General features: G+C 33.9%; 2 protein-coding genes across 8 annotated transcripts; both read right to left on the bottom strand.

Moving 5' to 3' along the window:
* Positions 1–506: 506 nt before the first annotated feature.
* Positions 507–3,965, bottom strand: LOC137745389 (vacuolar protein sorting-associated protein 55 homolog). 7 transcript variants are annotated; one of them, XM_088682129.1, is made up of 7 exons: positions 3,900–3,965; positions 3,726–3,832; positions 3,060–3,154; positions 2,924–2,975; positions 2,027–2,066; positions 1,848–1,932; positions 507–905 (listed from the first exon to the last, which is right to left on the bottom strand). In XM_088682129.1, the coding sequence occupies exons 2-6, from the start codon at positions 3,742–3,744 to the stop codon at positions 1,851–1,853; spliced, it is 288 nt and encodes a 95-aa protein (XP_088538255.1). In that variant the 5' UTR covers positions 3,745–3,832; positions 3,900–3,965; the 3' UTR covers positions 507–905; positions 1,848–1,850. The 7 variants fall into 7 exon arrangements, with proteins under 7 accessions (XP_088538255.1, XP_068341439.2, XP_088538254.1 ...); XM_068485338.2 differs by lacking the exon at positions 3,900–3,965 and having other exon boundaries at positions 3,726–3,866; XM_088682128.1 differs by lacking the exon at positions 3,900–3,965 and having other exon boundaries at positions 3,060–3,147; positions 3,726–3,864.
* Positions 3,966–6,163: 2,198 nt separating this feature from the next.
* On the bottom strand, positions 6,164–10,048 carry LOC137744096 (WD repeat-containing protein LWD2). Its single transcript, XM_068483961.2, has 3 exons — positions 9,929–10,048; positions 7,090–7,720; positions 6,164–6,826 (listed from the first exon to the last, which is right to left on the bottom strand). The coding sequence occupies exons 2-3, from the start codon at positions 7,683–7,685 to the stop codon at positions 6,412–6,414; spliced, it is 1,011 nt and encodes a 336-aa protein (XP_068340062.2). The 5' UTR covers positions 7,686–7,720; positions 9,929–10,048; the 3' UTR covers positions 6,164–6,411.
* Positions 10,049–11,309: the final 1,261 nt, after the last annotated feature.

Genomic DNA, 11,309 nt, shown 5'->3' with positions numbered 1-11,309 from the left:
AAATACACTTTTAAGTGTTTTTGGAACGCAAAAACCTTTTCTCTAAAAGCAGTTTTAGTTATTTTACAAATAGTTCCGGACAAGACCTAATTGGTTTCACATCTATTGCTCGATTTGTTTTCAACCTTTTTATACAACGATACGTTTGAAAATGGAGCTACGCTTCAAAATGACCTAGTAATAACTTGATACCAAACTCGTCCTTCATAAAGATACCTCTCACTTACCAAAACAGAGAAATACCACCAAATTGTGGTGTTTGTGGCCTCATTTCTCGACTTCAGAATTGTATAAATCAAAGAAGAACCAAATGACACAACAAGAGGTAAGAGTGCAGAAGGAGAAACGAGCGTGAAATCACTTGCTAAAGATCAATATCACAAGTAAATAATATTGAATAGCAAATGCAATTTCCAAGCTTAGACGATCACATACACAAACAATCCCACATTAACAAAGAAACTAACGTCCTTGCCAAATCAAGTAAAAGGCAAAACCGATCAAGATACCTTCGAACACCGTATACAAATTGATTGAAGAAAGGGTCTTTGAAGTTTGAACATACATATATATAGAGATCACATCTACAAAGTGGGAAAGGCTACGTTCCTTTCCCGTTCGCATGCATTATCAAACTTGCAATTGTTAACTTATATTACATCAATGGTGGCCGCAACAATTACCAGTCAGTAGATAAGAACCCAGGCTTTTTGAGTGCTAATCACCACTCATCTTCGAGACTAGCACGGTGGAAACACATGACAGTACAGATAAATATGAAGAATGAAAAGAATTCAATCCACATTGCAGCTGTCTCAATCATATGAGCGTGCCTAAGAATGATAGGAATGGCTATGCTCCCAACAGTTGATGCCCCAGTCAGGAATTTAGCAGCATTTATCCACCTGCAATACAAAGAATACAAGAAACCAACAACTATGATAAGTAACTTAAGATTATCACCCAAAAATAAAGAGAAAAACAAGGAGGGTAGAGATTCTTCGTAAGAGCAGTTTACCAGTGACACAAGTTCCATGGGCTATTGGTTATAGCTTACTCGGAGGGTAAACATCACTACTTACATAAATAATTACTTACTGCTGTGTTAAAAGGATTGTTAAGGTGGTGGCACCCCCGCGCGGGGGGGTTGGTGTGGGGTGGGGTGGGGGAGGTGGTGGTGGTGGTGGTGGTGGTGTAGGTAAAGGAAGACATGGATAGACTTTAAGAAAAAGACATAAGAGTACTTGTTTTTTTTTTTTTGGGGGGGGGGGGGGGGGTGGTTGTGGTGTAGGTAAAGGAAGACATGGATAGACTTTAAGAAAAAGACATAGATTACTTGGAGCTAACGGAAGACTTGGCGCAAAACTAAGCGCAACGGCGTTATAGGACTCATGCAGCCAACCCCACTTAATGAAATAAGCCTTTGTTGTTGTGGTGGTGGTGTGTTAAAAGGATTGATCTTTTTAAATTGGCCCTCCCTTTCAGCAATATTTCAATGTGTACTTTTATGCTTTGTTCTACTCTATCTATAAACCCGATTTCTAGAATGAACTATATTTCCCTCAGATTTCTAGAATGAGCTATCCTTGCCCTTATCTTCATGAATCATCCACACGTGGCAATGAGCGAAAAAAACCTGGTTCGATCTAGTTGTGAGTTCTACCACACAGGCAGACAAATAAATTGGTCCACGACACACTAGTGTCATGGCACACCAGTATCATGGCATTATAAAAATACTATGCACTATCTATAAGCTAAACAATGTTACAAGTACAGGGTATATTAGATATGAGGGTTACATTAAGGAAGAAACTTTTGTTACGTAAGATCTCAAAAAGACTCACCCATCACTTTCCCTCGTAAGCAAAAACTGAGTAGAACCGCCACCAAAGAATAAGCAAGGCATGGGTACCACGACGTACATCAGAGCTACAAAAATAATCAAAATTCACATCACTTGATACTCAAAGAAACATAACTACCAAGTAGAATAAACAACTTACATTACTTATATTACTCTCACCAGATAACATCGGCCACCAATTGTTGTACAATGCACAAGCCTGCCACACATTAAAGGAAATAATCATAATAACATACAGTAAATGAGTAAGCATATAAGTCTATAAGACACTTGAGATCCAATTGGCAGTTAAGTTCAAAACCTTTCCCTCCCTTAATCTGGTGACATATCACCAAGCATTATTGTCAGTAGAGCAAGCGAAACAATAGCCCTTTTCAGAAGGAAAGGCAACTTCAACAACACCGTGCCACTAGGGTTCTATAACTTTTTCATGGTAACAAGCTACATGGCCATCTATATCAAAAAAAGAAGAGAAAAAAAAATCTAATCCACACAAGAATTATTGATTGCTGTAATAAAACTTCAATGCACAAATGGCCTCTTACTACTTCGACATCATTAAACAAACCGAGGAACAAATCTACAAAATCCTTCCAACTCCAATGTGAGCAGGTAACAAGGAGAATACTCATCAATCTGCTTCTTGTTCCTAACTTTCTTCCAGGAAATTATCCCAGATTCTAGCTTAACTTTTCTTCGAAAGAGGGTTACTAAAAAATGTGAACAGCGATATGCCAACTGCTTAATGACCCACATTAAAAGAGAAGTTGAGCTAAGAAAAAGCACACCGCTTCTGAATTCAAAAAGTAGGATGATTCATGAAGATAAAAGCGTGTGTGTGTGAGCATGGGCCTTATTCTTGATGCAAACAGCATATTTTTAAGGAAGAGTATGCATGACATAATAGAATACTAGGTTATAACTGCAATTGGACAGACACATATACCTGTAGGCCTTGGAGTACAAGGCAAACACCTTTCAAAATAATTTAGAGCATTTAACAACCACAAGCTCACAACCAGTCAAGCCATTAAAATATAAATAAAAGAAAAATACCAGGATTTGTAACAAGATGCTTGCTGAAAACATAAAAGCAAGTCCTGCAAGGCTGTACACCAAGAAATTTAATTCAGAAATGTGTTTACTAGCTTCATTAACATAGATAAATTCACATAACTAGATTCCTACTTACACTGCAAAGAACACGAACCATCAGCAATACGGGGAGGAACAATGCCCAAAACAGAAAAGTGTTAGGACTCAATCCCATCAAAGCATGACTGAAAACTGAACCAAAAACACAATTGCATGACATATATACTCGAAGGACATCATGCTCGTAGCATATGAGAAGTCGAGCAACGCACTGCTTCAAATTTTGTGAACTAAATCCCCTAATTTTCATATGGTGATCATGATCGAAATCCAAGCTCCCCATTTACGCTTCCACATTAATAAGTTAAAGCTAAATTCTAATCGATACTAGTAACCACTTCTGATAAGATATCAAATATTCAAGTGAGAAAAATTCAGAGAATTGGAAGAATCTTAACAATCATAAAACTTCTACTGAAAAAGAGAGGAACTCAAATTTTGGTGTTTTCGGATCATAAAAGTGATCAAATATATGAAACCCTAATTAATTCGAGCACAATTCCAGAATGCTCAGCTCCAGCCCACTCGATTACAGTTCTCCAAATTTTAGGGGGAAATGGATTGGACCAATAAAAAGAAATAAAGAAGTAAAATTTCAGCATTATTCAACGAAATTGTGCATAATTTTCGTCGTCCAGCCAAAAACAAAATTATTGTAAATAATCGAGGAAAAAAAATTAACAGAGTGGGCTAAGAACTGTACCCTCAATGGTCATCGCCATCGAAGAGAAGAGGGGTTAGTGACGGAAGAAGCTTCGTGTTCGTGACTGGCGACCAAAGAAGCAAAACGATGAGCTCGAAAATTTGCAGAGTTGAAGGCTCGGTCTTCAATTGGTCTTCGGTTTCAGGCCCAAAATTACAATAAAAGTTAAATAAGTGGAATCTTTGTACCTTTTGCCGGGTAAAGTTTAACGGCAGTAAGATACTTTGACAATGTAGAATAGCACATGGGGATGGATAGTTATTCAAATGCCAAACGTAAATATCTAAAGATTAAAATTACAGAAAAACTAATGAAAATAATTTGAAAATTTTAAGTTTTAATAATAAGAACAAAATAAAGGGTAAAGTGAATAGTATCAGAATTGACTTTTTAATATAAAAATGTGATTTTTCGTTAAAGTGAAAATTACCGCGGATTTTTTGTTAAAATTCCCTAAAATTACTTCTTAATTAAAAATATATTGTCTGATTAAATATTACAAAGCTTAAAACAAAATGTCTTATAAATATCATTTATTTTATTTACAACGTGGTTAATAACTTTAATATCGATGGATGATATGAATTGTGAAATTTTACATTTTGTTTTTTGTTTTCTTTGTTCCTAGGATCTCACTTTTGAATAGTTTTCACTTTTATTTCAATTTTTTTTTCAATCGTTCATCTCATTACAAATCTTTCAATTCTTTACTCAATTTTTTAAATTTTAACACATAAATAGCATATGACATCATTCTAGTTTATATATAGTTTAAGAAGTGCATTTTAATTCAAAATACTTCAAGCATCATTTTGTTGCATACATCTAGAACATTCATTGAGGATCAACAATATCATCCAGTGATTGGCTATGGTGTCCATTAATTTCCTGATTGGGTTACTGCACTGAAGTGTTCCTGCATATAAATGTTACTACTGTCATGTATTGCAATTGCACTTATATATCTCCATAAAAATTTATTATAATTGTAAACTCTTAACACTTTTATATCATAATACATACTACATATTTTAACACACTTAAATAATTTGTCAACCATATTAAATTTTGATAAATAATAATCAAAAATCACACACGAGAGTTACACTTATAAATTACTATTGCATATGATGCAATGTCATTCAATTTTGTTTCCTAAATACCATTCAATTTATTTTTTTATAACTATTTTGGGGGATTTGAGTCTTGTAAATATTACTATTTTTAAGTGTTGAACATAGTATATATATACAAAGCACGTATGAGATGATAAATTCAATAATAGGTGTTAGTAGTCTTTGTTTTGATCAAAGTACAACTTTATGATGATTTTGTCTTTATAAGCTCAAGTGATTACTTGGGACGTTTGTATTTTAAGTTGAATCTATAAACCTCAAAACTTACAAAAAATTAATACAAAGTTTGCGCTCATATGTTGTCTATTTGACATCAATGAAGGTTTATAAGTTATTAAACTAAAAATTGTTTACCAATGCCAAGCTGACCCAAAGTCCAAGTGAATACTGCCTATTGGCTTGAGTTTTTTTTTAAATACCCGATGAATTAATAATCTCAATTAATTAATATTTTTGGGAAATGTTATTAGCATTCCTAAAATCTCATTATGCATTTTTCTTAAGTGTATTTTTATTTCTAATTATAGAATGTTTGGATTGTAAAACAATATTTTTGGAGTGCCAACAACAATTCCAATATTTTTTTATTAGTCCTAATTTGGAAATAACATTTGAAATTAACAATTCATAAAATTATAAGATAATACATTACAAAAATTCATATAAATCTCACGTAATATATAAATTAATAATTTCCTATTACTATGGCTTTTTTTTATTTAGATAGCGTGTTTGCTTGATTAAATGATAGTACATTCAACAATGAACAATCTATTTTTGGAAGAAAAAAAATAAGTGGATTCATGAATTTTACTAAGTTAAACAGATACATGAAATTGCAACTTCGTAAAACGAAAAATTAAATACAATGTACAATGTTAAGAAAATAAGAATACCATGATAAATTAAGGGAATTGTTATTAGCACTTCAAAAATCTCATTCTACACTCCAAACTTTTTATAATAGGAAAGAAAAATACACTAGTGAGGAGTGTAGAATGAGATTTTTGGAGTGTCAATAACACTTCTCTAAATTAATCATAAATTAATAATTGTTAATAAATTATTAATTTATCGACTATTTAATATTCACTAAATTAATTTTTCTTGTCTCAATGCTATTAATTTATAGAGGTTCAATTGTATGTCATACACAGTACTATGGTCTAGTGATATTCTTCTTCACTGATAAGTGAGAGGTCTTAAGTTCGATTATCGCCAAAGGCGAATTTGAACGACATTATTGTTAACCAATTGTGAGGCTTAACCTACTCCCCCCACCTTTTAGTGTAGATAATATCATTTGTTAAAAAAAAAATGTATGTCATACAATATGAGAAAATATATTTTTGTTCCTACAACACTCATCTCATAATGACATGATGATGTATATACCCCAATAACACGACAAATAGTAGTGATGACACGTGCATTTGGGATTCATCTCCCAGTCAACTCCCTAATCCCTTTTCTCTTAATTGCAAAACTCTACATTTAGCACATGGAATTGCAAGTGATACCCTAAATATTAATTTCCATAAATATTCTAATTAAACCTTCAAGAGCTGCAACTTGTTCAAAAAGCCAATACCAATCCAATTCAACTCCACAGCAGACCAACGCACTTGATTAATCTGAGCCGTCGTTCCATACCACATCTCCGGCTCCATATCGCCGCCACTCTCCGACTGAAATCCAGGCCTCCCCACATCCCAAATCATAGCCCTTGAATCATCACTCACTGAACAAATCTGGTGTCCCTTACCTTGAGACCATGAAATTGCATTCACACTGGCATCATGTTTTTTGAGCTCCATTAGAGGTGAAGTGGGAAATCTGATGTCCAATATTACCACTTTGTTGCTGTCCATTCCAACTGTGGCAATGAATCTTTGGTCATGCTTGTTCCATTCTACCCTCAACAAAGATCTGTCTTGAGTAGGGTTTTCATAAACTATGGTAGACCTGTTGAAAAATTTGTGTTCTATATTAATGTTTATAAAATAATCAATAAAACTAAGTTTAATGCAAATATAAATTAAGAAAATAGGCCTTGGGTCACAAGACACATGAAGCACAAGTACGTTACCAAATTAATGCTAGAGGATTGTATGATGGCTAGCTAGTAATTATGGATGATTGCATGGTTACGCTTTTGAAGTGTCAATAGTAGCTCTGATAAGTAGTTGCGTTAAAAAACAGAAATTAAAAAGTGAAGTAACCCATACCTCTCTTTGTTTCTCAAATCAAACACCCTGACAGTGCCATCACCAGAAGCTGAAGCAAACACATTGAAGCCTCCCCAAGAAATGTCATACACTTCTTTATCATGAGCCACCAGTTGAGTATCCACAACTTCCCTCTCAATGTCCCAAATTGTGCAGGTAGTGTCCACACTAGACATAGCCACACGCCTAGTGTCACACTCTGCCCAATCAAAAGACGTTATAGCCGAATTAAACTCACTACTCATGTTGCTATTCAGCAAAGACTTGAGCTCAATCCTATCATCATGGATCTCCCACAACCTTAAGTAGTCGCCGGACGTGGCAATTAGGTCAGGATTCGTGGTGTCCTCAGAGGGGAAGAACATGAGGTTGGTTGGTGCGTAAGGGTGGTCGAACATGAGGCGGTTATCGGTGGTGAAATCGGATGTGTCTTGGTTGAACTGGACTAATTCAACCTTGTTGCTGTAGTCCTCAATGAAGCTACCTATGGCTAGTCGTGAAGGCTTGTCATGGCGGACTGACCATGCTAAGGAGTAGATTGGCCATTGGCTTATGTAGGTGTGGACACCTGCTTTTTTCTCTGCTGGTCTTTGCATGCTTGGAATTGAAATTTGTTTTTTATTCTCTATAGCTGCATGGGAAGTAAATCTAAATTTTAGAGGGTCAATTAAAGTCGAATATTGAACAACTTTTTAATTTATTTGAAGCCTTCAATACATTTTCAAAGTTTTGGATTATTGTCACGCTCTTGCTTGACAAAGCCAAGAAAGCTGCCAATTTGCCTATGTCTAGTTTTACTTCTAAATGATCCAACTTTAACCTACTATAGTACAAGTAGACTAAATTAATATTCTCAATGCTACTTTCTGTTAAAGTGTTATTATGCTCACCCTATAGTCTTATTTCTTCACACACTTTATATTTTCACCCACATAAAAAGTTAAAAAAAATCAAACACTCTCTTTCCCATCCACTTATATTCCTAAAATATCCTTAACAACTTCAAGTTCTAACTAAAATAAATATAAAGAATGATTGAATCTTGAAATTTAGGAAAATGGAATAGCAACGTCCCCGCCCAACCCAGCTGAAAGCAACCACAACCAGGCACCACCTATGACGAAGGCATCTCCTTTTCTCTGTTGCTGAAAGGGTTACCTTCCTTTCTTTTTCTTCTCCTTTCTCTGTTCCTCTCTGTCTCCTTCTTTCTCCCCTACTAGATCTGAATTTAAGATTCATACTCATATTTATTCCCGAATTTAAATTTAGAATTAAGGGTTGAAAAGTAGAGAGAAAAGAAGAGAGAGAATTTGGCTGGGTGAGGTGGACGGAAGAGATAGAAAATGGAGGAGAACGAGAGAGTTAGAAAGGAGTGAGGGATAAAGAGACAAAATGGGAGGTATTATTCGTTTGTCATTTTAAGTTTTTTAATATTTTTTCTTTGACTACAAAGAATATATAAAATGATTAAATTTTAACAGTGATTTTGAAGTTATTTTATATAATGTTAAATTTAGTATTAAAATTTTCATTAAAAAATGGGTGAAAAAAAAATAAGACTATCGTGGGAAAATGAGATAATTTGGTATAAAATTATTTTACTTAAAAATTTGTGATATATTCTAAACAAATGGGCATTTGCTTGGTAATAAATCCAAACAAAAGTCAACTAATATTTAGTCAAAAAGGTCAAAACTTTTTTTTTTTTTTGATAAACATCAAAACTTTTATTTTGATAGGCGTCAAACTTAATATTTAATCTAATTTTTCCCTAAGATAAATCTTAATAATTTTTTTTTCTAGAACCAAAGAGTTAGTACTACTTATTAAAGTTTGACATGATGCGGGGCGTATGGACTTCTAAAGAGTTCTTCCTTTGCTACAATAATTTTTTATTTGTTATACCGTAATGTATTTAATACTCTACAGATTACATCTAACTATATATATATGCTCGCTCATGAGTGAGTCTGAATTTATGTTGAATAACTAATATTACTTGTAGATACATGAACTAGTCATAAATAAATAAATTCACATACATATTGGTATACATAAGCTAGCAAAAAAAAATGAACTGTTGCTAAGTCTTATGTCTAGTATAACCAGGGGGTGGGCTTCTCTCCCTAAAACAAAAATGGAAGGGTAGGCATAAATCTGATGAAATTGAGGTTCCACCATAAAACCAATTGGCAATATGAGGAGTAGCCCAAGATCATATAAGCACATAGCAAACCTTGTCCCTCACCAATGTGGGACAACTCTCAACACGCCCCCACACGTGTGGCGGATTTTCAAGCCTACACGTGGACAACAACTGGATGACGTGGAGCGTGTGTGGCCGTTGAGCTTCACACGTGGACAACCTTGCTCTGATACCATGATGAAATTGAGGTTCCACCATAAAACCAATTGGCAATATGAGGAGTAGCCCAAGATCATATAAGCACATAGCAAACCTTGTCCCTCACCAATGTGGGACAACTCTCAACAAAATCAACATATTCTCTCTACCTAATCAACAAGTTGAGTATAAAAATCTCTAAATCCTAAATTATATATTAAGCTAATTTGCTGGGTTCAACGAACCTTTCTTTTCTGGGTAGCTTAATGTATTTACTGGATGAACTAATTAATCATTAACTACAACACTTAGCAACAATATTGCACCAAAACATGCGGAGTCGTATAAGTACTCTTTGACTCCAAATGAAATCCCCTACGTACCATGCATGAGAATTAATTCTTCCTCTTCATAATATTTTTGGTGGAGAGAGAGAGAGAGAGAGAGAGAGAGAGAGAGAGAGAGAGAGAGAGAGAGAGAGAGAGAGAGACTTACATTGCTCGATCGAGACAAGTTTCAGTGGCAGTTATGGGGAGCTGCTTAATGTCCAGAGCAAGATATGTACATAAGAGAGGAAGTTAGGGAGACGGGGAATAGAGCTGTATGGGGTTTTTATATATATTTACAAATATGGGAAACAGTTCCTTAAGTCGTGGGAGATAGACAGATAGCATGCAGTAAACAAAACAGAAGAAGGGAAGGTAAGTGCGTGAAGGTAAAGCTAATAGTCAATCAATCTGCACGACTACTTAAGCATAGAATTAAGGTTGGTTTTCATTTACTCTTTCTAATTAACCTTTTTATATAGCATTTGTATAATATATATATATATATATATATGTATGTGTGTGTACTGCTACAACTACTTAATTCTGACTCTTTCAATCACGTTTGTCATCTGTTCTATATTCATTTAAAACTTGTTACTGTTTAGCTCTTTATCCAACGACATAATATCATTTTATTGCTCAAAACGTTGACATAATCTAAAACGTATATTGTCTTTTTCACCTTCTAAATATCATCTCTAGAAAACTTTATTCAATATGGCAACCGTTTCGTCATTCATATAAATCAAACAAGTTTGTGGTTGGTACCATAATTGTTCATTTGTTTGAGATATATGTAAGACTAAACATTCTCCCAATTAAAATTAATTTTTTTAGAAATTATCATTAGATGATGAAAAAGAGAATGAGCTATTCAAACTATGATATTTATACGGTAAAATGATGATATCACGTCTTCATATAAGAAGTAATAACTCTTTATATGTGATCCTTTAAAATTTAGCTTGTAATAATAAAAGACTATGGTTGCTTTACCCTCATTGCCTATTAATACAATAAATTTCACTTTTGTTAGGTGCATAGAACGACGATAGTCATATGCTGCAGTAAAGGTCATATAAAAATTTTGAAGAAACTTTTAGGTTGCCCTAATTGTTTTTATATGCTTAGATTTTTTTTGAGAGCCACGTTGTTTGAAGCTAGTGTTTTGTGTTTCACTAAGGGTTGTTTTTTGGGAATTTTAACGAAAAATCACATTTTTACACTAAAAAATCAATTATAGTACTATTCATTTTATCTTTTATTTTGTCCTTATCGTTAAAACTCAAAATTTTCAAGTTATTTTTATTAGTTTTTCTTTTTCTTTTTCTTTGGAATCTTTAGTACTAGATTTGTTTGAGGTGACTGAATGCCAGATACACCAATGTTTAATGCAATTTGCAAATGCTCCATGATCATTTTGGTCCACACACACAGTAGTGACACTGGCACCAGTTTTTATATGGAAAAAAAAAATTATGAGTTTAAACTTATCGCATGAACGACAATTTGTTGGTAAAAAAAAAAAAAAAAAAACTGAAATAGTG

This window comes from Pyrus communis, chromosome 12 (assembly GCF_041283825.1).
Source record: "Pyrus communis isolate YQ-2024b chromosome 12, ASM4128382v1, whole genome shotgun sequence".
Classification (NCBI taxonomy): Eukaryota; Viridiplantae; Streptophyta; class Magnoliopsida; order Rosales; family Rosaceae; genus Pyrus; species Pyrus communis.
The sequence above is the reverse complement of the archived record's forward strand: the minus strand, read 5'-3'. Positions and strand labels throughout refer to the sequence as shown.

Excerpts from the sequence above, each read along its gene's own strand:
- LOC137745389 (XM_068485340.2), bottom strand. The coding sequence starts at position 2,956 with ATGTTTTCAGCAAGCATCTTGTTACAAATCCTG. Across the intron at positions 1,933-2,026 it reads TTGGTGGCCGATGTTATCTG|CTCTGATGTACGTCGTGGTA; the intron begins GTGAGAGTAATA and ends TTATTTTTGTAG. Across the intron at positions 906-1,847 it reads CTTACGAGGGAAAGTGATGG|GTGGATAAATGCTGCTAAAT; the intron begins GTGAGTCTTTTT and ends TTTGTATTGCAG.
- LOC137744096 (XM_068483961.2), bottom strand. The coding sequence starts at position 7,685 with ATGCAAAGACCAGCAGAGAAAAAAGCAGGTGTCCACACCTACATAAGC. Across the intron at positions 6,827-7,089 it reads GATTTGAGAAACAAAGAGAG|GTCTACCATAGTTTATGAAA; the intron begins GTATGGGTTACT and ends ATTTTTCAACAG.